Source organism: Aquarana catesbeiana, linkage group LG02 (genome assembly GCF_042186555.1).
Source record: "Aquarana catesbeiana isolate 2022-GZ linkage group LG02, ASM4218655v1, whole genome shotgun sequence".
Lineage (NCBI taxonomy): Eukaryota > Metazoa > Chordata > Amphibia > Anura > Ranidae > Aquarana > Aquarana catesbeiana.
The window spans coordinates 473191806-473216952 of NC_133325.1; the positions used below are offsets into that span (position 1 = coordinate 473191806).

At 41.8% G+C, this 25147-nt stretch overlaps 1 protein-coding gene across 3 annotated transcripts in view; it reads right to left on the minus strand.

Moving 5' to 3' along the window:
• Nucleotides 1-25147, minus strand: part of MAGI3 (membrane associated guanylate kinase, WW and PDZ domain containing 3) — a 548042-nt gene that overhangs the window by 192186 nt on the left and 330709 nt on the right. For all 3 annotated transcript variants that reach the window (XM_073615714.1, XM_073615713.1, XM_073615715.1), the window contains exon 7: nt 24480-24537. In XM_073615714.1, the coding sequence (XP_073471815.1) occupies nt 24480-24537 (58 nt within the window). The remainder of the gene's footprint in view (nt 1-24479; nt 24538-25147) is intronic.

The following is a 25147-nucleotide window of genomic DNA, read 5'->3' on the forward strand; positions in this document are numbered from 1 at the left end:
AACATCCTTGTGACAGCAATAGGGACACGACAGGTACTCTTTATGGAGGGATCTGGGGTCTATAAGACCCCAAATTCCTCCTTTGCACTTAGAAAAAATGCCAAGATTGCCATTTTTGAATGCTTTAAATTTTATAAAAAAATGGTGCCGTTAACATGCCAGTAAACTGGAAGTGCTGTCATGTCATCGCTTCTGGGTTACCATAGTGGAGACCCGATCAAAGCCAACTCCGCATTTAAGGCCTCCGACTAGCCAGCGGACGTGCTGGCTAGTAGCTTGGGTCTCCCGGTGGGACGGGAGATCCCAAACAAGCTGTGGAAGGTGGCAGGAGATGTCCCCTCCCGCTGCTTGCAATAACAGAGTGGCCGGTTAGCTGCTCTGGTTGTTATTACAAGAGAGCTGACCGTCGGCTTTAAAAAACGGTACCGGGGTGATTCCGGTACAACCACTTGAAGTACACAATGATGTACCAGGTAGGTGATTTGGCGGCAAGTGGTTATACAAACCTAAAAGAAAATGAGAAAAATGTACAAGAAAGCAGTGCATCAGTGCCTAAAAGTTTATTATAATGGTATTGAAAAACAAGTCAGATGGAAACAATGGGGAAGATTCCAAAAAATGCGCAAGCATACTGTATGGCTATATGTTCCTGAGAAACAGCATTAAAGTGTTACTATAGTAATTAAAAAAAAAATTAAACAACAAACATGTTATACTCATCTGCTCTGTCCAGTGGTATTGCACAGAGCGGCCCCCGAGTCTCCTCTTCTCCGGTCCCCTGGTGGCAATCCTGGCTCCTCCTCTTCTTCACACACTCCACACTCTGTAGACTTACACAGTGGGTCTTATCCCTTTCCTCCACTTCCTCCTCACTGCATTTGATTAACAGCAGCAGGAGCCAATGGCTTCTGCTGCTGCTCGAGTGCTGTGTTTAGAGGAAGAGAGGGGAGAAGAGATGCAGCCGTGCACAGCGCTGGATCAATTCTCCTCTCTCTTTCCCTTCACACAGTTGAGAGGAGGCAGAGTAACAGAATATTTTTTTTTTTACTTTAATGGAAGGAATGCATTAAGGTAAAAACATTTTTTAGTTTTAGCATCACTTTAACTGAACCAGTACTATATTCCATTTTACTTTGGATTCTTAACTAGTCTCCTCATTTTTGGTCATAGTAAAAAAGATATTCAGGTGTGACCTAGACTCTGAAGTTTGCACTGATTTATTAAATCTTCTATGTGGTAACTTTTCCTTGTTAAATTTGTTTACTGAAGTTTAGGCAAAGCCGAAATATGCTCAAACACAGTAAAAGACATACAGGTGCATCTTGTCAATAAAATACAATGCCAGACAACAGAGAAAAGGGAGTTGACAAAATTCACATAGATTCAAAGAAAAATACCATACTATATGCCAAATGAAAATATATGAATACACACATAACCTCTAGTCTCAGCAATGATAGAAATAGATTGTGATGGAATGCAATCGATCATAAAACAGCGCTTATCAGTTATCATATAACAGCTGTAGGTGGAGGTTAATATGACTGTGAGAAGAGGACCTAGTAAGTGACATGGCTTTTTAGGTTCGGACGATCAAGGGAGTGCAATCTGTAAGGTCTGGTCTTAATTAGTACAATTACTGCAGTCTGACCTAAGAGAAAAAAGGAGATAATAAAAGAGAAAGGAGGAAAGAAAAAAGAAAAAAAAAAAGTGTGTGTGTGTGTTGGATAAGGGGAGAGAAGAGGAAGCAGTAAGGAGTGGAGGAAAGGACAGGTCCCCAGGAGATGACTTAACTCCAAAATGCATGAAGTTTAGGTAAGGTACACATCAACTGAGAGGGCCTACCAAGGCGGCAGTAATGATTCATCGAAGTTAGGGGCTAAATAATGTGTCACCCAAGGACGCCAACGTTTTGTATATTTACCAGCTCTATCCTGGTGGATAGCTTCCATTTTATAACATGGATCGTGGCTTGATTCTATTTTTGGTTTTGGCTAACATGAGGTCCAGGGATATCCAGGCTTTAGCAATGGTTTGTTTAAATAATAATTTAAATTGGTGCCGCAAAAGACTTGTGGGTCTAGAGTTAAGAAGACCTATAAATGGATCTGGAGGTATAGTGATATCAAATAGCCTTAAGATTATATCAAAAATAGCCTACTGGTACCTAGATCACTACAGCCCCGGAAACAAAATGCAGAATAGTTGGGAACATACTTTGCAATCCTGGCAGGGACCTATTTGGTAACTCTTACCCATTTATTCTGTTTTAACAGGATCTTTACAGAGAGCAAGACATACAATTATCAAAAGTCCACCTCAACAGCATTGTAGCTAAGTATTTAGTGCTCTTGCTTTGAAGTTTTGGAGTCCTGTGGTTATTTTTACCAAGTTCCCTTCTGTTGCTCTGGTCACTTCCAGCAACCCAAGACTAAATTGGTAAATTAGTCTTAGAGATCAGACAAGAGAAACAATACCATTCAGACAGAAAATCATTGCGGTAAATAGTCTCGAAGTCTGAGCTAGATGCATGTCTAACAGACAGGTCCCTAGGCTGCCATAAACCTTTCCATGCAAACCGGTATTTTTTTTTCTCAGTGAAAGAGCCAGAATGCTGGAAATCATCCCCAGCTCCAATGGATAGTGGCATATAAGTAAGTGTTTATGTACACACAAGACACAATGTGGGAACCCACAATGACAAACTTGCCCCCACCTTTTCTATCCAACCAAAAATACACGTGGCCAAAAAGAAAAGTTCACATGACATCTTAGTTCTGTTTATTTCAGGTGAAATGTCCTCTACATTAAACTGCTCAAGGGGTCTGTGGAGAGAGGTGTTGCTATGACAACTCGGCTTTTCTACAAAATGCCATGGCTGGTAATGCCTTTAGTGTCTTGAGCACACCATGAAACACACAGGGTTAAAAGCCATAAGCAACCTGTGTGCGAAGATGCAATGTTTTAATGGGTATGACACTCTTCACAAATCAAAGTCTTTATTGAGAAAGAACTGTACACATTCATAATTTATTTGTATGTGACCATCAATGTATGCAATGCTTTTCAAGGTTAAAACAAACAAGAGCTTAAAGGAAACCGGTCATAAAGGAAAGCGTGTAAAAGGCAATCAAAATAAATGCAGGTATTGCAAAATGTCTGCAAATATTTCCAGTATGCTCAAAATGTATTTCCTCATCTCCTTTGACAAAGCCACCATGCCAGCAAAACTGGAGATGATAGCTCGGTGGTAATGTTGGGAATCCCCATTTCATAGCTTTAAAGGGGTTGTAAATCCTTGTTTTTTGTTTACATAAAAATAAAAAACATGCCTATACTTACCTGCTCTGTGCAATCGTTTTGCACAGAGCAGCTCGGATCCCCTTTTTCTGAGGTGCCCCGACGGCGCTCCTGGCCCCTCCTCTTCATCGGGAGAGCTGCAGCACAGGAGGTTTTTCACTTTCATGCATAGAATGCATGAAGGTGAAAAACCTTGAGGCTTTACAACCAATTTAAATGTTTTCTGTACACTGATGATGATTCATCTATCTGAATTATGCACGTTATAGATCTGCTTTCTTGCTCACTGCTTTGTAGATGCATATAAAAGCTTAAATTTCCTTAAACTATTTTGGGGTCACCTTCCAATGATTGAAAATGAGCTTTATGGTTGCTCCATTAGTTTGTTCCGCACCCTGAGGCATGAACAAGTGGAGTGGCCACAGTGGGTTTCCAGCTACTTTTATTCTGATACCTAATAGGTTTGTAAAATTCATATAGTCACACACAACATTTAAAGTGGAGGTCCGCCGAAAAAAAAAATATTAAAAGCCAGCAGCTACAAATACTGCAGCTGCTGACGTTTAATATATGGACACTTACCTGTCCAGGGAGCCCGCGATGTCGGCAGCCGATCTGTCCGTCGGCTTTTGGCTGCTGCCGCCATCCTCGGTAAGGGAATCAGGAAGCAAAGCCCTGCGGCTTCACTTCCTGGTTCCCTACTGCGCATGCGCTAGTCGAGCTGCACGTCCTCACTGGTCCCTGCTGTCTCGTCTCCCAGAAGACAGCAGGGGAGGACAGAGTAGGCGCCGGAAGTGGCATAGGTCAACTCGAACGCTGCGGTGATCTATGCCAGGAAGTGGGAGCGAATACCTGTATTAGACAGGTATCTGCCCCCCCCCCCCCCCCCTGAAAGGTGCCAAATGTGACACCAGAGAGGGGGAGGATTCCAAGAAGTGGAAGTTCCATTTTTGTGTAGAACTAAACTTTAAAGCTAGGCATATATAGAGCTCAAATAACTTCAGGCTTACTCCCTTCCAGCTTATTGCTGCAACCTGTGACAAGACTAAGGCAGTGAATACAGTGTATTTTTAGATATTGTTAGCCTGGTATCTAACAGACACAAAGTCATGTACAGCTTGCATCACTAAAGCTAGGCATACACACCTACTATACATACCATTATGATAGTCAACCTAATATTGAGTAGGTTCCACTTTTACCTCCAAAACCACCCTGACCCTTCAAGCTATGGACAATGGACATCACTAGACCTCTGAAGGTATGCTGTGCCATCATACATGAAGCTGTCAGTAGCAGATCCTTTAAGTTTTGAGAGCTGGGGCATCCATGGATTGGACTTGTTTTTCTAGCACATCCCACAGATACTAAATTGGACTGAAATCTGGAGAATTCAGAGACCAAGCCAATGCTTCTAATGTGTTGTTGTGTTCTTCAAACCATTCTTGAACCATTTTTGCAGTGTTGCAGGGCGCATTACCCTGCTGAAAGAGGCCATTGCCATCAATAAATACCAATTCTATGAACAGCTGTACTTAATCAGCAACAATGTTTGGATAGTTGGTAAGTGTCAAGTAATATCCACATGATTAGCAGGACCCAAGGCCTCCCAGCAGAACATTGATCAAAGAGTCACACTGCCTCCTCTGGCTTGCTTTTCTCCCATACCACATCTCTTCCCCAGGTAAGCGATGCACATGCAATCAACCATGCACATGATGTAAAAGAAAAGGTGATTCATCAGACCAGGCCCCCTTAACCCATTGTTCTGTGGTCCCGTTCTGATGCTCACATGCCCATTGTAGGGGCTTTTGGCTGTGGACATGGGTTAGCATGGGTACCCTGACCGGTCTTCGGCTACTCAGCTCCATACACAACAAACTGTAATGCTCTTTTTTTCTCCTTTCAACACATCAACTTAAGGGACAACATATTTACTTGCTGCCTAATATAGCCCACCGACTTTCAGAGGCCACTGTAATGAGATAATCAATGTTGTGACCCTGGGTTTTGCTTATGGGCCCTGCTCCGGCTACCAAAGTCCTGTGAGGTGGATGCTGCAGTTTATTGTGGGTGCAAGCTAGGGATGAGTCCGTCTTGACTCAAAGCACACAGAGAAGATGAAGAGAAGTGTCCTGGCCGTGACACACCCGTATAGTTAGATAAAAGCAGCCTCAACTCAATCCATCAAGGCCATGCCCTTAAAGTGTTGCGCCATGCCCCCAGGGCTTAATCGTGGATAATTAATGTTATTCACTTTACCCGTCAATGATCCTAATATTATGGCTGATCAGTGTATATTTGCCAGAGCTCAGCTGATTTACAGACTTCGTTGACTGCACCCTGAGACATGACTAAGGGTTTCCAGGTATGGTTATGCTAGTACCCAACAGACTCATACAGTCACATAAAGCATTTGCATCACTAAAGCTAGGCATATATGTCTGCAAGTAGTAGTACTAAGTTGGTCTGAGACCTATTCTGAAACTTTTGGACATACAAGTTTTTTTATAATTATAATACATCATTTTAATGGTACGTTTATTTCCACAGTGAGACAGAACAAACACAAAAAAATCCAGAAAAACGCATTTTAAAAAAAGTTATAAATTGATTTGCATCTTAATTAGTGAAGTAAGTATTTGACCCCTTCGCAAAACATATGCTTCTTCTTGAACCACTCATTTGTTGCCCTGGCCGTGTGTTTTGGGTCATTGTCATGCTGGAATACCCAGCCACAACATATTTTCAATGCCCTGGCTGAGGGAAGGAGGTTCTCACCCAAGATTTGATGTTACATTGCCCTGTCCATCGTTCCTTTAATGCAGTGAAGTTGTCCTGTCCCCTTAGCACAGGCATCCTCAAACTACGGCCCACGGGCTGAATCCGGCCCTCCAGCGTTTTTTATCCGACCCGCGGACTGCCCCTTTAACATCGCAGCACTCCCCCTGCCCTCTGCTACTTTTATCACACAGGACGGGAAACATGACAGGTCTGGACAAAGGACCTTTTGTGTTAAGAAGCAGGTGATTGGTTACTAGGCATCGGGGCGGTCCCAGGAATCAATCACCTGCCTTTCACTTGCAAAGTCCCACTCTTTGTCCGGACCTACCATGCTTCGTGTCTTGTGTGATACAGGTAACAGAGGGGAGTGGGAGTGCTGTGATATTATAGAAGGGGCGGCAGTGTAATATCGATGAGGGGAGTCTGTGATGGGGGGGCATCTGTGATAGGAGGCAGTCTGATATGGGGGGGGGACTGTGATATGGGGGGCTCTGTGATGGCGGAGTCTGTGATGGGGGCGATCTGTGATATGGGGGGATCTGTGATATGGGGGGATCTGTGATGGGGGGAGTCTGATATGGGGGGGATCTTTGATGGGGGGATCTGTGATGGGGGAGTCTGTGATATGGGGGGATCTGTGATGGGGGAGTTCTGTGATATGGGGGGGATCTGTGATATGGGGGCTCTGTTATATGGGGGAGTCTGTGATGGGGATCTGTGATATGGGGGGATCTGTGATGGGGGCTCTGTTATATGGGGGGGATCTGTGATATGGGGGGGATCTGTGATGGTGGAGTCTGTTATGGAGAAAGTCTGTGATGGGGCGTCTGTTATGGGGGTATCTGTGATCGGGGAAGTATGTGATATGGGGGAGTCTGTTATGGGGGGAATCTGTTATGTGGGGCTTTGTGATGGAGAGGAGTTTGTGTTGGGGGGGCTTTGTGATAGGGGGTCTGTCATGGGGGGCTTTGTTATGGGGTGAGTCTGTGATGGGGAGGGGGGGGTCTGTGATTTGGAGTGGTTCTGTAATGAGGGGAGTCTCTGAAATACTGATAAGTTCATATTGATTAGAATTGTTCTTTATTTTAAATATTATACTGTTTTTTCATGTTTTTTTTTTTGCACTACAAATAAGATATGTGCATAGGAATTAGTTCATATTTTTTTAAACTATAGTGCGGCCCCCCAACAGTCTGAGGGACTGTGAACTGGCCCCCTGTCTAAAAAGTTTGAGGACCCCTGCCTTAGCAGAAAAACACCCCCAAAGCATAATCTTTCCAACTTCATGTTTGACGGTGGGAATGGTGTTTTTGGGGTCATAGGCAGCATTTCTCTTCCTCCAAACACGGTGAGTTGAGTTGATGCCAAAGAGCTTGATTTTGGTCTCATCTGACCACAACACTTTCACCCAGTGCTTCTCTGAACCATTCAGATGTTCATTAGCAAACTTCAGACAGGCATTTACATGTGCTTTCTTGAGCAGGGGGACATTGCAGGCGCTGCAGGATTTCTGTCCTTCAAGGCGTAGTGTGTTACCAATTGTTTTCTTGGTGACTATGGTCCCAGCTGCCTTGAGCTCATTGACCAGATTCTCTCGTGTAGTTCTGGGCTGATTTCTCACCGTTCTTATGATCATTGAAACTCAATGAGGTGAGATCTTGCATGGAGCCCCAGACTGAGGGAGATTGACAGTTATTTTGTGTTTCTTCTATTTGCGAATAATCGCACCAGCTGTTGTCACCCTCTCACCTAGCTGCTTTGTGATGGTCTTGTAGCCTATTCCAGCCTTGTGTAGGTCTACAATCCTGTCCTGACATCCTTGGACAGCTCTTTGGTCTTGGCCATGGTGGAGAGATTGGAATCTGATTGCTTCTGTGGACAGGTGTCCTTTATACAGGTAACAAGCGGAGATTAGGAGCACTCCCCTTGAGAGTGCTCCTAATCTCAGCTTGTTACCAGTATAGAAGACACCTGGGAGCCAAAAATCTTGCTGATTGATAGAGGATCAAATACTTATTTCACTCATTAAAATGCAAATCAATTTATAACTTTTTTGAAATGCGTTTTTCTGGATATTTTTGTTATTCTGTTTCTCACTGTTAAAATAAACCTACCATTAAAATTATAGACTGATCATTTCTTTGTCAGTGGGCAAATGTACAAAATCAGTAGGGGATCAAATACTTTTTTCCCCTCACTGTAAAAGGGGATTCATTATATAAATTTTAACTTTTATTCCTTAAACAAACACAGTTTCACATTGTATTATATACCCGAACCTGGGTTAATGAGCATTCCATGTTTCCTATATATATTTCTATAGGAAAAAAGTCTTATTTTATTGGGATGCATTTTTAGAATATCAGAAATGAGTGCCTCTTTTTTGGTTTGATGTACAGTACATTTAACTCAATAAATTATTTAATTTTTTGAATGTTACTAAATTCTAAAGCAATCAGATGGTGTTTTAGGATGCAGTACATCCTTTCCTCTAAAATGATTTACCTGAGTGACCACATGTCCTCAACATACAAGCTGCCCTTTACAGAATGAAGTCAGAGCTTAGGCTTGTACAGTGCACCAAGGGGCATTTATGTATTGGGGAGGGGCAGACATACCAGGACGCCGACCCACACTTGAAGCCACCATTGGCATAGGATGGGTTTTCCCAAATTCAGGCTACGGCATTTAAAGAATACTTTGCATAGAATCAGGGTCCAAGATACTTTTTTTTTTGCTTCAAATGGTTAATGGTTTTCAGATTTTATTTAGTGTTTATTTGGGCAGTGGTGGGAACCCAGATACGTGGCCTTGCATTTTCATGACATGTCCACTTTAAAGTTCTAATTTTTAGAGAGGGATAAAAGGATTTCCTATCAAAAGAACTGAAATGCTGAAAGACATGCAGATGCACTAAAAGCAACAAGCTTCAAAATGTTTAATTATATTGCTGCTCGCATTTGCCTTCCTTACAAGTCTCCCTGGATACTCGAGAACACAAGAATAATAATTTAAAACTTGTACATTCTATCACTAGAGACTATATTTCAATGAAGCAGAAATTTAGAGAAATATGGGCTTCTGTATATTTTTTATAAATTGATTTATGTGGGTGTTTAATAAGATCTTTGGATAAATATGCAAACATTTCCAAAGCTTATAGGAAGAAAAGATAAATAAAAGGAAGTCTACAGAGGAGTTATTTTCCAGAGCAGTTTTCCTGTCCGGTAGTTCCACAACTACAGCTGCCGATACAGTCATTGGTCAACTTCAAAGTAGATCTATACTCTAATTAAATGATATGAACAGCTGCATTATTTATTTTTTGTAAGAAAATACTGTTTATACCTTCTTTTAGCATTTTTTTTTTAAATTTTAGTGCTGCTGATCTCCAGCCTCCGTGCAGCCACTTCTTGCAGTCCAGTGGTGGCTACATGTCAATGCGGTTTTCTTGATGGAGACAACAGCAGAACATACCTGCACAATGAGTGTCGGCATGGTTGCTTAAAGTGATTGTAAAGTCTTGTTTTTTTTCTGTAATAAAAATAACAAACATGTTATACTTACCTGCTCTCTTGCAGTGAATTTGCACAGAGTAGCCCAGATCCTCCTTCTCGGGTGCCTCTTTGGTGCTCCTGGCCCCTCCCTCCTCTAGAGTGCCCCCACAGCAAACAGCTTGCTATGGGGGCACCCAAGCCATGCCACTGCTCTGTATGTCTATTCAGACACGGAGCTGCGGTTGGGCCCAACCTTGGCCTTTCTCTCCTGATTGGCTATCTGACTTTGATTTACAGCAGCAGGAGCCAATGACGCAGCTGCTGTGTCTCAGCCAATCAGGAGGAAGAGTCCCGGATGGCAGAGACACTCGTGGACATCTCTGGACAAAGATGGGGCTCAGGTAAGTATTAGGGGGGCAGAGGGAGGCTGCTGTACACAGAAGGCTTTTGATCTTATTGCATTAAGATAGAAAACCTTTTGACTTTACAGCCCCTTTAAAGCCTTTACTGGAAGCATATGTGACAACATAGGAGTGCAATTGAGAGACAGGGACAAAGTGTTGTTACCCTATGAAAGAAAGTGTCTGAACAAGGAGCTTCATAGCAGGATTACCAGGTAATATTTCAATGAAAGCTATAGATTTAAAACACAGAAAATGACTTGTATAATTACATTAACATGTGAAAGATCACATGGTATGTCAGTAATTGGTTTTTAGAAGTACTTTAAGCATTGCTTAGCCTAAGGCCCCTTTCACACAACCGTTTCGATCAAGTACGCCTGACAATTTTTCACATGAACCAGTAGGTGTAAACGGACTTGTGTCAATTTACACCTGCCCATCTTTGATCCGGTCCACTAAAACAAAAGGGGATCCATCCTTCTCTGTGTAGGCAGATCGGGTCGGAGTTAGTCAGGTGTAAATAGACAGCAGAGTCAGTTTATACCCAACCCCCCATAGAGCAGAGCGGGGTTTGTCCATGTCGGTTCTACATAATCTGAGCAGACATGGACCTCTCTTCCGCCCGCTCTGCTCTGATTAGCAGGGGATCTGTGAGCGGATCCCCCTGCTGATCGGAACAGAGTCTGCCCCGTGTGAAAGGGGCCTTAAATAGCTGTAGCATTGCACAATAAACCTCCACAGCATTTAGCAACTCTGTTGAAGTAGCTTCTTTTAAGTTTACAGAATTTCAGAGAAAGGCAAAAATCAGTAAAACTTCTGTGTAATATTAGTACTGTGAAGCAGCTGAAAGTGTTTCCAGCGTATCTGATATTGCAAGCAAGGGAGCAATAACAAGCAGACATTTGTATAGATTTTTTATAAAATTCCAAATCATGTATAGCCAATAAAAGTTTATGTATTACAAATATAAACCTAATTAAAGCCGAACTTCAAGCCAATATGAAGAACAATTAAATGCAATCATGTATTCCAGGGGTAGGCAACCTTTTCGAGCACAGTGTGTCAAAAAATGTTTTCAAAGAAAAAGAAAAATGATTTTTTTATAAAGTAAATGCTGTAAACAACTTTAGTAGTGAGAAATTAAAATCCTGCACTCTCGCCTCAGATCAGCCCCAATTCCTGCACCTTCACATCTCAGATGAGCCCCAATTCCTGCACCTTCACACCTCAGATCACTGTCCCCCCTGTAAATCCGTTTCACCACTGTACCCCCCTGCACATCTGCCCCACCACTGTAACCCCCTGTACAGCTGCCCCACCACTGTACCACCCTGCTCATCTGCCCCACCAATGTACCCCCTTATCTGCCCCACCACTGTAAACCCCTGCACATCTGCCCCACCACTGTACCCCCCCTGCACATCTGTCCCACCACTGTACCCCCTGCACATCTGTCCCACCACTGTACCCCCTGCACATCTGTCCCACCACTGTACCCCCTGCACATCTGCCCCACCACTGTACCCCCTTTCTCATCTGCCCAACCAATGTACCCCCTTTCTCATCTGCCCCACCACTGTAAACCCCTGAACATCTGCCTCACCACTGTACCTCCTGCTCCTCTGCCCCACCACTGTACCCCCCTGCTCCTCTGTCCCACCACTGTACCCCCCTGCTCATCAGCCCCACCACTGTAACCTCCTGTACAACTGCCCCACCACTGTAACACCCTTCTCATCTGTCCCACCAATGTACCCCCTTTCTCATCTGCCCCACCACTGTAAAGCCCTGCACATCTGCCCCACCACTGTACTACCCTGCACATCTAGCGCTGAGGAAGAGGGTGCACCCCCGAAATTCGTTAGCTGTACCCCGTGTTCTGTGCATGTCCATGCACTGTGTTTATGGCCTTTTGTCAGTTGCAATTTGTGAGTACCCACTTTTATACAAAAATGTCTTATTATTAAATTATCTCTGGTAATGCACTAGGTGTGCGCGCATTCCATTTCTGTTTTTCTTGTACCCTGCACATCTGCCCCCACCTCTGTACCCCCTGCTCATCTGTCCCACCACTGTAACCCCCTGTACATCTGCCCCACCACTGTACCACCCTGCTCTTCTGTCCCACCACTATAAACCCCTGCTCATCTGCCCCACCACTGTACCTCCATGCACATCTGCTCCACCACTGAACCATCTTCTTACCTGTCCTATCACTAAACTTATCTGCTCATCAGCCCCACCACTGTAACCCCCTTTCTCATCTGCCCCACGACTGTACCTCCTGCACATCTGTCCCACCACTGTAACCACCTTTCTCATCTGCCCCACGACTGTACCTCCTGCACATCTGTCAAACCTCTGTAACCCCCCGCTTTTCTGTTTCACCGCTGAACCCCGTTCTCATCCCTCCCACCACTGTACCTCCTGCACATCTGCTCCACTGCTGTATCTCCATGCTCTTCTGTCTCACTACTGAATCATCTTCTCATCTGTCCTAACATTGAACCCATCTGCTCATCTGCCACACCACTGTAACCCGCTTTCTCATCTGCCCTGCCAATGTACCTCTTGCACATATGTCTCACCTCTGTACCCCCCTGCTCTTCCGCTCCACCTCTGTTCCCCCTGCTTTCCTGCCCCACCTCTGTTCCCCCTGCTTTCCTGCCCCACCACTGTTCCCCCTGCTTTCCTGCCCCACCACTGTTCCCCCTGCTTTCCTGCCCCACCACTGTTCCCCCTGCTTTCCTGGCCCACCACTGTTCCCCCTGCTTTCCTGCCCCACCACTGTTCCCCCTGCTTTCCTGCCCCACCACTGTTCCCCTTGCTCTCCTGCCCCACCACTGTTCCCCCTGCTCTCCTGCCTCACCACTATTCCCCCTGCTCTCTTGCCCCAATACTGTAATCCCCTGCTCATCTGCCCCACTGCTCTATCCCCCTGCTCTCTGCCCCAACACTGAACACCCTGCTCATCTGGCCCAACACTGAACCCCCTGCACATCTGCCCCACCGCTGTACTCTCCTGCTCTTCTGTTCCACCTCTGAACCCCTCCTGCTCATTTTCCCCACCGCTGTACCCCCCTGCTGTAATCTTTTTTCATCTATGATATGCAGAGTGGTGAAAGGAAGCAGAGATGACACACATCTACCTGTCCTGGCACACTCATCCTGCTGATCCAGCTCTCACATCCAGCCCATGTGCTTGTATGTGATGTCACATACCAGCATATAGAATGGATGCACAATGATAAGCTCAGGTCAGGGGTATTTTCTGAAAGCAGTGGGCCTGTGTGCATGATCCTAAGTTGGGCCCCCGCAGCTGAGAAAAAGTGGTTGGGTGTGATTTTCATTGCGCTGAATACTGGGTGTGGCTTAAAGGGACACAGAGTGCAGGGGTTCAGTAGTAAGTGACGCAAAGGTTCAGGAATAATTTCAACAAAGTTCCCAGAAGCTCAACAGTAATTCCACAAACTGTCACCTGATTGTGGTTTTCTCAATCACAGTGAAATCCCTTCTTTCTGACATTGGTAGTGGCAACCAAGTGAGTCATCTTCCTCCAAATGGTGGACAGGGCTAGCAGGACTGTGATTGGCTAAAGCAGTGGTCAATTACAGTCATCCTCCTTCTGGAAACAGGGACCACCCCCCCTAGCAGAACTGCACCCAATCTCTTCCTCATCACAAAAGCTGACAATCACAGCTACAGCAAAGTTAGAAAACCAAACAATGTTTCCCATCTTTTACAATGTGTGTGGGCACAGTGCCCCCCCCCCTCAGTGCAGGTGCGGTGTGGGGACTTCTGAAATTGGAATGCATTAGTGTCTCACTGACACTTCCCTGCACTGCTCTGCTGATGGGGAGGGAGTCCAGTGCTGGCAAAAGAGGCTTTGCATGCCACTTGCGGCACCAATGCCAGGGGTTGCCTACCCCTGATGTGTTCCTTTACAAATAATGAAACCTTGTTTTCCTTTGTTGTGTAGGGATGGATTAGAACCCCTTTCAAATGTTTTTATTGCTTCCTGTGTCCCTACTTGTTAGATTATGTTTGTTCTAGGGACCACTGTCATTACGACAGGAAGTAAAAATCTCCCCAATGGGACACTAAAAAAATAAACTAAAAAAGTAGTGGTTTATATACACATCCACTGAAGGGTGAACAATTGTGTTAAGAATCAAACGAACAGACTTCCACATCAAGCAAGCTCCATACTCACTGCTCCCATACAAAGAATCAAAGGATGTGTAGTCCAAGTTCTTTAAATGCTCTTGAGATATGAACGAATTCAGCTAGACAAAGAACGTGGTGTTGCTGTACTGGCTAAAATGGGATTTTCATACTTGCATTTGGATCTAAAAGTAAAAGAGCATTTGGGGAAATTGTTGTACTACACGTCCTTTGATTCTTTATACAGTATGTGTACATATATTTAAATGACTGTACACAGACACACTTTAAGGGCTCCTTTACACTAGCTTTGGTCTCCAAAGAACGATCCGTGTTTGGATTGATCTTCAAAGAGCATTGCCTCCTCACTGCCTGATTTAACTCTTTGAAGCACGCGGTTGCTGGGTGCTTGCATAGCGACCCCATTAACTTGAATGGGTTGTGCTTGTAGTATCTTGTCATGTCATGCCATTTTTGTGTTGTTGGGCTCTGCGCAGCTGACCTTTCTCCCATCACCCTGGTTTAGATGTCAACAGGGGGTATAATTCTTGCTGTGGCATGTGTACACCCCCAGCAGCTGTCTGTGCAGCTAAAGGTGGCAGCAGCTGGAGTGCAGAAGAAGCACGATTTGGGGTTTTACCGCCACCTAACCACTAGTATATGAAGGAGCCCTCAATGTACATTTAAAGAAATCATCATGAGTACCCAAAACTGTCTGATATCAGCTTATTTAAACTGTCTTACAGCAACACTCAGACTGGGAGAGGTAGGGCAGTACTAGGCCAACACAAAAATGAATTTCATTCTTTTTGTGTATGCTGTAGGTGACCATAGAGCATCACTCCCCATTGGTTAGTAAGTGGGCAAATTATCGCAGATATAGTCTGATTACATTGAAACCCCTCTTTTTAAACGTTTGGTTTAGTACTGGGCTAATCAGGATCTGCTTAGAACATATTGCTAAGAGGACTGAGCATGATTGATAATTTAGCAGTGCATTGTATCTCTTTCATTTTCCAACCAGTAGGTTGTGGGTGGGTACACATTTAACTCTAAGAAAGCAATGCCACTAATGACTGTGCTGTCAAATGTGTCTGGACAATACTACTCATCCTCTGGCATATAAGACAGTTCACAGATGTGTATTTCTGGACATCTGCCAGTTACAGTTACACTTTAATTCCAGTGCTTTACATTATGCTGATGAAAACAATAAAAAGCATTTGAAGCAGGTGTGTTGTGCAGTTTGAAAACGGTTTCCCAAAAGTATTCTGAAAATTATGTAGATTAAAAAAGCCCAATTTACACTATATTACCAAAAGTATTGGGACGCTTGCCTTTACACGCACATGGACTTTAATGGCATCCCAGTCTTAGTCCGTAGGGTTCAATATTAAGTTGGCCCACCCTTTGCGGCTATAACAGCTTCAACTCTTTTGGGAAAGCTGTTCACAAGGTTTAGGAGTGTGTCTATGGGAATGTTTGACCATTCTTCCAGAAGCGCATTTGTGAGGTCAGGCACTGACGTTGAAAAGAAGGCCTGGCTCGCAGTCTCTGCTCTAATTCATCTCAATGGAGTTCTATCGGGTTGAGGTCAGGACTCTGTGCAGGCCAGTCAAGTTCCTCCACCCCAAACTCGCTCATCCATCTCTTTATGGACCTTGCTTTGTGCAATGGTCCAAATTATTTGGTGGAGGGGGGATTATGGTGTGGGGTTGTTCTTCAGGGGTTGGACTTGGCCCCTTAGTTCCAATAAAGGGAACTCTTCAGGCATCAGCATACCAAGATATTTTGGACAATTTCATGCTCCCAACTTTGTGGGAACAGTTTGGGGATGGCCCCTTCCTGTTACCACATGACTGCACACCAGTGGACAAAGTAAAGTCCATAAAGACATGGATGAGTGAGTTTGGGGTGGAGGAACTTGACTGGCCTGCACAGAGTCCTGACCTCAACCCAATAGATCACATTTGGGATGAATTAGAGTGGAAACTGCAAGTAAGGCCTTCTCATCCAACATCAGTGCCTGACCTCACAAATGCGCTTCTGGAAGAATGGTCAAACATTCCCATAGACACACTCCTAAACCTTGTGGACAGCCTTCCCAGAAGAGTTGAAGCTGTTATAGCTGTAAAGGGTGGGCCAACTCAATATTGAACCCTACGGACTAAGACTGGGATGCCATTAAAGTTCATGTGCGTGTAAAGGCAGGAGTCCCAATACTTTTGATAATATAGTGGATTTATTCTTGAAGTATGCAACCAAAATATATTAGTACAAACTTTAGCCATTATAGCGTTTTTAGAATTACTTAAGGGTGCATAAAATGTTTGCCTATTATTCATTTTAAAATAAAAGAAAAAAAGTCCTATCCAAATAATTGTCTTTGCCTTGGATATATATTGAAGCAAAATAAATAACTTCCAAAATTGGCATTGCAAACACATCTTTGATCCTTAGTAAAAAGCCCAGACTATCTGGGGATGTTTTTACTCTCTGCAGCAGCGAATAATAATCTACCAGGAGACAAGTAAGTATGGAACAAGTTAAAAGTAGCTACGGCCAGCATATCCCAGGGGTGGGGCTTCACTTATGGTACACTTGCTTTGTATGCTGGAGCTCTGCTTTGCTGAGCCTAACGCCATCACCCTCCCCAAAGATTATATTGTCAGCTAGTCTGCAGTTATCTTAGTTCTTACGCTGTCATGATTGCAAGCTGCCAACAAAACTCCGGAGGGGAACAAGGGCTTTTGCTAAGCTGTCATAAACACACACGTAACAAAGGACAGCACTCATTCAGTTAGACAACCCAGTCCCTGCACACGCAGTTTGCAATGCACTGAGCCTCTCTCTCTCATGTAAAGCCAAGTGTACTAAATTTCAGGCAGGCAACTTGTCCAAACTTCGAGACAGCCAGTGAACCAGACCACAATGTTTCGAGTGACTTACTGTGGTATTAAGACCTTAAAATGTCAATGGAAGCATTCATGAATATTAATATTCTTCTACTATATTAACATGAATACCCCTGCTATCAAAATGTAATACAAATACCACAATAGTTTTGGGTTGGCAGGCACATCACAGCAGTTTAATGTAAAAATGCCCACTTATGAGCAGTCATCTTATTTTTTATTTTCCTATTTTATTACAGTGCTGTACCTTGTCTTTGAAAACAATACTTGCTAGCGACCTTGAACGCAGCTATTAAAGACTTCAAGGACAGACTTTTTAATATCTATACTAAGGCCTATAAAATCTTATAGATATAAAAAATGTATCTGGTGATAGAATTATAATGTACACTTTTTACAGTTTTTGAACTCCGGGCAGGTATAAAAGACAATTTGATTTGGTATCAGCCATTTGTAATCCTCTGAATAACATCGGGCGACGTGGCTGCTCGGACGTTGGCACCTCCTCCCTTCCTATGCACGCTCAGCGTGGCGTTTGGGGGTGTGGGCCGTGTACACCCTTATAGGCTCTATCTGGGGTGGCAGATCCGTCCTGTTGGCGTTTCCAGATCATTCTCACTACATTTCTTCATGATTCCCCAGGTTCCAGCACTTGGTATCTTACCATTCATAGCCTCATATTGCACATTGATATAGGTTCTAAATGGGTTCCCATTCACATAGTTCTTATTGGTGGGTTTTTTTACCTATTATTGTCACATTGTTCCACTCCCCAATCCTCCCGGTTTGGGATTCACCAACACCACCATGGTTACATTCATTTTTTCTGTCCTTAAACGGACAGGGTCTTGTTATACATGTTAATACACATATTCATATATATATATATATATATATATATATATATATATATATATATATTTTTTTTTTTTTTGGCAGTCCCTCAAGACAATCATAGGAAACATTCAAGGTCGCGCCGAGGAAATTGTCCTGCCGGGATTTCTACATCCCTGGATATCACCTTGCATGGGCTATGCAAAATGTTCACGCAACCACAGCTCCCAGAAAAGATGCCCCTCTCTATGGTTTCCAGTCATTGGTGTTGCACTTTCCATACACAGCAATTTTGTGAGTACTCTATTTCTAATGGGGGTTTTTCCTCCCATTTTGGCTTTTTCCTTTTAAAAGACAATTATCTAAGGATTTTTATATGTTTTTTACAGATGTATACATGTTTGCTCCTGAAAAGTGAATAAAATTCCATGAAATGCGTGGAGCTTTTGTACTTATGTTTAAATCGATCATGTGTTTTTTATTATCTTATATCAGAATCATGTACCTGTTTAATTATATATGAATTTTTTGTAAGTTATGGTGTTTATTCCTAATAATGATGGGAAGTCAAGAGGTGTTAAACCCACAATCTTTCCACATGGATGTGTGTCATTCATGCTTATATATGTATGTATCCAGATGAAATATTGCAATAATCAGTATCATGTATTATTGTTTATATCTGACACATATGAATACCAATTTTTGACCTTTTCATATTGACTGCGTGACTCATTCAAAGTCCCATTTTCTTCTTCTCTTTCCCACATAGATGGGGGTATGACTAGGTCCCTGCCTCATTTAAAGTCCCAACAAATCTCCTCCCTCTGAATAACAGCACTGAGAAGAAAGAGGGGCACTGGAATCCAATCAGTTGTGCTGCATGAAAATGCGCTGACAAGAAAAAAACTGCCAGGGAGAGAGAGCAGAGAGATGGCCTCATCAGTCTCCTGCTGCTCCTTCTTTGTCTAATCAGCAGAAGAGAGGAGAACCCCACTACATTCCTAACTGTAATATAGAAAGTGATGCCATCCATCTGGCTCTATGCCAGGGCTGTGTAAAACTTAGAACTGAATTGTGTTGATTTGGAAATTATTTACAGGGTAAAACAGCTTCCTTGTGCATTTCAACACACACCTGGAGTTCAGCATAGTAAAGGTACAACAGCAAACTATATTGCAACAATAATTCCAGTATAGTTTTCCTGATTTCATAACTTGTTGACCCAGGTCTTTATCTATATAAAACATGATTACACTTTACAAAATACCAAGGAGCAGCACTATCATATAATTAACCATATCCAAGGCAAAGAATTGCTGTTTGGTATTTGTAATGTTGATGTTATTTATTAGCAGTGCAAAGACCAAAAATGTGTGAAAAGTTATTTGTATATGTAATGCTGGCTTCATTTATAAGCAGTGAGTTTAAATGTACAAATAAATAATCCCCGCGCTAGTCACCAGCACTTTAAATAAGCAAATTCTATTTGTAGGGAGCTGCTGCCTCTAATATGTGTAGTCACAGCACATTCAAATTTGCTGCACATAGGAAAGTTTGAAATGTATAAGGCCTGATGAAGGGATGAAAGGAATCCCAAAAGCTTGCATAATAACCCAACAAGCTGAAGTGATGCATCCCGGAAGCCCCGCTTTGCACTTCATCAGCAGCGCCCAAAGTCACCAGGAGCAGCCTTCTGATGACGTCAGGCGCTGTTGATAAAATGGGCAGGGCGGGCCTTATGGAATACATCAAATTCCGCTTGTTGGAACACAGGTGGAGCACAAATCGGCGTTTCCATCCTGTAATACATGTCTGATTGCCTTTTTTTTTGTAAGTGCAATTTAATGTGTTTTGTTTCATTAAAAAAAATTACTACACTATGGGAGCTTTTTCCCATCTCTTTCTGTACATATCTGGCTAACCATCAAGCTCCCTTGAGGCACAGGAACACTTACAGGCGCAGTGATGCACATCTATCCATGTGTACAAGATGTATGAAGAGATTGATCCAAGAATGTTTGGAATGTATTAACCGTCTATGTGAATTCACCAGTTAATGAGACCAAGCGCACTTGACTTCCTTTTTAATTAAAGAGGTCAATAGCTTCCGGTGAGTACAGTAGGCAAACACTTTGGTGAAGAAGAGCACATTATTGGTGTCAGAAATTGGTCAGAGTAATTTTTGATGGACTATTTATATCACTGAGCACTTTATTCATGTTGTATCATATGATATTATATGGGCATTTTATTTTGTTGATGATGAAGTATTTGAATACATAGTAATGTATTTAGGTGATAAAGGGCACGGTCAGGATCCTCAGGTTTTTAACCTTTGGGACTTTGTGATTTGGACTTGGTTTGGACTTTGTTAAGTCTGATGAAAGTCTTTTTTTTTTTTTTTGCAGGCAGGGGTGGGTTCCACTTTTTTCAAGTCTTTGCAACTGTAAATGTGCTTATTTGGCTCTATTGTATTTAAGATTGATATATATATCTAGATATATATATATATATCTAGATATATATATCAATTTGTTCTCTATAGAGACACCCACACATAAAAAAAACTCTGAAGTACACTCCTGAAGGAGCAGTCTCACCGCAAAACATGTAGAGGTTGAACTGGCAAGGGACGAATATCTGATCCCCTTCACGGATGGATACACGTTAAATCTTTACAGTTCTTTTCAGAGATTCAATTCATCATGTGTAATGTATTTTTCCTTTAACGGCTATTTTAACTATGTTATGTCCTAATAAATTTATAATTTTTTTTATATCCGTTTTTTTGTGAGTCTTTACCGTACCATGAAAGTCCAAAGTTGCCTCAAATTTGCTGCCTTTTGTTTCTTAAACTGATAGGACGACGGTACACTATTATATACCTATTTGATGAGTAGTGATCATTTATTTTGTTGATGATTTGAAGTATTTGAATACATAGTAATGTATTTAGTTGATAAAGGGCGCGGTCAGGATCCTCAGGTTTTTAACCTTTGGGACTTTGTGATTTGGACTTGGTTTGGACATTTCTGATGAAAATCTTTTAATTTTTTTTTTCCAGTTGTTTTCACAATTTGTTGTATATTTATTAAATTTGTTGCGCGGGTGTAGGTACACAGTTTTAAAAACCCAACTTACTGCAAACTTGCTGCATTTATTGATGGCTAACATATTACAATAATCTTCTTCTACTTTAAACGCAGAGCAAAGACCAATAATGATGTAAAAAGTTCAGTAGGCCAACCAACTGGAGCTTTCCCTTGACTGGTTCAGCAAAGTAAGAATGAGAAATGTTTGCTGATTGGTTGTTTGAAAGTATGGCACTTTGGCTTATGGAATAAGTGATCATTTCTGCCAGTGCCATCCCTTAATATTCCAAACATACACACATTCACACAAACATATACTTATAACTAAGAAGTTCATGGTACAGAAAATCTAATTTTGTCTCATCTGTTGGGTTGTTTTTTTTTTTCCTTTTTGGGGGGTTGTATTATTTATATGTTTCTGGGATTTGTAATTATGTAAGGGATTTATTTGTTTGTATATATATGATTGAAAATAAAGTTTATTTAAAAAAAAAAAAAAAAAAAAAGAAAATCTGATATTTTATTTGGTAAAATAGATACATATAAAACTGAGTGCACCACAAACATGTACATCCAGTGTGCATATATCATCTCCGATTCCAGTTTTCCTTTACCCAGAGGATACAGCTAAACCTGAATTTATAAAGGGAACAGCCTGTGACCTTTAAATATGCCACAACTGTCTCTTAATTTCAGAGCACTGCAAAAAAGACAAAGCCTAAGGTAAAACTAATGCTAATGGACTCTCAAAGTGCATTAACAGAAAATCCCACTTAATGTTTGCCTGGAACGATTTAGAACTTCATTCTCTTCAAAGCAGAGATATTTGCACTTTTTTATTTCAATGTAATCCTAGCTGACGGAGAGAAGGAGTTAATGTACATTTACAGTCTGCCATGGCTAAATGGTAATACAGATGATAAATGAATGAACTCAGTGGCATCTAAGTCGATAGCTTTATTAGATAATTTAGTGAGATACTAGAGTTTCGGCCCTCTTCCCTTGTCAAAGTAAAACATTTGTACTACAGAACAAACCAGTAAATTAACAGATTGGAGATAGTATTTATTAAGTTCTCTATACTCTTGTATTATTGAGCTTCTTCTTTACAAATTAATATCACTGTATATCAATGTTGTATCCACAAAGAGCAGTCATGAACTTGCCGAGAAATCTCTGTATATCATGTTTAAATTATTTATCATACCTATTGCAAGTGCTACAACTATAATGCACTTCATTTAATGGAAAGACATGATAATTTTAGAAGTAACTAGCTGACAAGTTACATGAGAAATTTATGTCAGCAAAGAATTCATGGTTGGGTATGACTGTTTAATTTGAAGCAGTCATAAGTGAGTCAGTCATGAATGAATTTAGGTGAGAATCGGAATATTCAGCATTAAATTAAAATAATTGTGCAGGTGTACTTCTGGAAAATTTACATTAGTCTTATTTGGCATTATTTTTTACTTTGCTTGTGTCTGACACTTCAGCATTGAATTAGGAGAAAGAGATCCAGAAGTCTTTTAGGTCAGTCAACTGTCTGACCTAACACACTGGGGGTCATTAATTAAAAAAAATGTATTTTGTGGTTGTTAATCTGTTGCTTCTTCACTTTTTACAGTGGAACTTTAGGCTCCACAATAAAAACGGGCCAACAGGCAAGATTTTTAATGCAGAGGAGACCTGCTTTGTCTGTTCTGCATTAAAGCTTACCTGCCTGTCCCCCTCTGTACAGTAAGCTGTGCAAGCGCAGCTCACTGCACAGATTTGGCAATGCTGACTCTGATGGAACTCCTAAGCGTGTACGGGAGTGATGCCATCTCAGGCTGGCCATTGACAGTGGCCAGCGATCAAGACCCGAAAGTCGGCTGGCTGGATGTCAGCGCCTGGCGGTAAGTTCTGGGGAAGGCGCATCACTGGATTCTAAGTGAGTATTCTTCCGCTGTAAATATATTTAAGGGGCAGTTTAATTTTTTTTTTTAATTTGTGACAGTTCAAGAGATCCTCTGCTGCTCAAGGTCAAATGGAACGGATCTCACATCTGCCCAGTGGACACGGCAGACCCCTGTAAGCTCTACAAGCAGCCAGATATGACCACACTCTGCTGGCTGTTTACATCAGGCTACCTCCGATCCAGTCCACAAAAAAATGGAAAAATGGAAGAGAATGCAGTTGTTTTCTGCTTCTTTTTTCTGGACCTGGACAGACCTGGAGGTAGGCAGGTGTAAATGGACACAAGTCAGTTTACATTTGCCTTTCCATAGAGCTCCATGGACCTTAAGGCCTGATTCACACCTATGCTTTTTTTAGTGCTTTTTGCATTTTGCAGATTTGCACTACAGTCCATTTAACATGGTTTCCTATGGAACGCGTTCTGTAGGGCAAATCTGCAAAATTCAAAAAGCACTAAAAATGGATAGGTGTGAATCAGGCCTAAGATCAGGTCCGCCTGAAAACTGACAGGTGAACCTGATCGGAATGCCTGAAACTGTAATTTTGGTCCTAAAACAAACCAACACATTCATTTTAACATATGTGCATGCAAAACGCCTCAGACTTAACATTCTAGTTCTTGCATATACCTGGTCATGATTGGCTTTCTTTAGAAAAAGTAAGATGATGTAATTTGAATTGAAAATGATTATATTATTTATATGATTTTTATTATATCATTATTTATATGATTTTTTTGCCCTACACAATTTGTGGACACTTAGTATTGCAGGTGTGTGTTTATATAGCACACATTAAGTTTACTTCCAGCCCACCCTGCAGCATTATTGCTATAAGACCATAAGATGGCAGATTCCGTATCAGTTGGTATCCTCGGTAAACTGTTCTATTGCTTGGATCAATACAAGTTCCAGCTCACTCTAAAATCCCAATCTAAACTGCAATCCACCAGAACCCTCACCCACCTTAACCACTTTCAGCATCTGAAGTCTGGGAAAATCCCTTCTTTCTCTCCCCCTACCCTCTTGCCTACCTCATCTTAGTTCCCTTTACCTCTACCTATCCACCCCCCCCCTCCACCGCCTCATTTACCTACCCCATCTAAATACAGCAGAATAGCAGAATTAAGTTAATGTTGCAGTTATATACTGTACATTGGAGACAAGCAAAATCTCTTAAATGTTCTCTTAAACTCTATCTTGCAATGTATGCACATTATGAAAATGTATACAGTATATGCAAATCTTGACTTTCCCTATATATTATTAATTTTCTATGTAGACATCTTTTGCTATTATATCGTTAAAAACTCTCAATACAACTTTAATTATAAAGAGCATGCTTGCATGCAGAGGATGATCCTATTCGTAAGGGTAAAGCCAAAATTTAGTATAACCCAAAATATTGGTTCAACAAGAAACAATGAATTAACTTTACATGGGTAACAGATAATGCGATATAAAACTAAAGGACTGGAATGTTTAATGATGGTAGATGAATACATGCATGCAAATGCTTTGTACTTACTCAACAAAATAGACCCCATATTGTGGATCCTCTATCTTCTCCCAACCATATGGAAGTTCTGCAATTAAGGAAACATATGTGCTCCGATTAGAAGGATCAATAACATAACTTTAATCTTCTCTTTCCAAAGTGATATTTTATAGGTTGTCATGATAACAAAGATTTTTTTTGGAAAGGGAACTAGGCTACCAGAATATTAATAAAAACCTTTAACAGGATATGACAACAAATAAGGAAACACATTCAGATATGTGCTAAGGCTAATAACTGTAAAAAGAGCTACACATCATCCTTTTTAGTACTATAGCATATATCAGTTTTCACATTGGTCTCTCTTTTTTTTCTTTTTTTTTTTTTAAGAATTTTTTAAGAATTTTTTTTTAAGAATGTAATTTGTATTCAAATTCTATGTGCACCTAAAAGCTTAAAGGAGGTGTTCACTTTTGGAGCAGGTTGAACGTTACACCCATATTTAAGATGTAACATGCTTCCAGCACATGTTCTCCTCACCCCCGATGCTCCCCCTTCAATGACAGTGGGTAGGGGTTCAATCATGCTATAGGAATGTCATTGTAAACTGACTATATGGATAAGCCAGCCCACTAATCTCCTTTCAGGAATGTGCTACCTTCCTTATATGGGGTGGGTTTCCCATTTCTTTACATTTG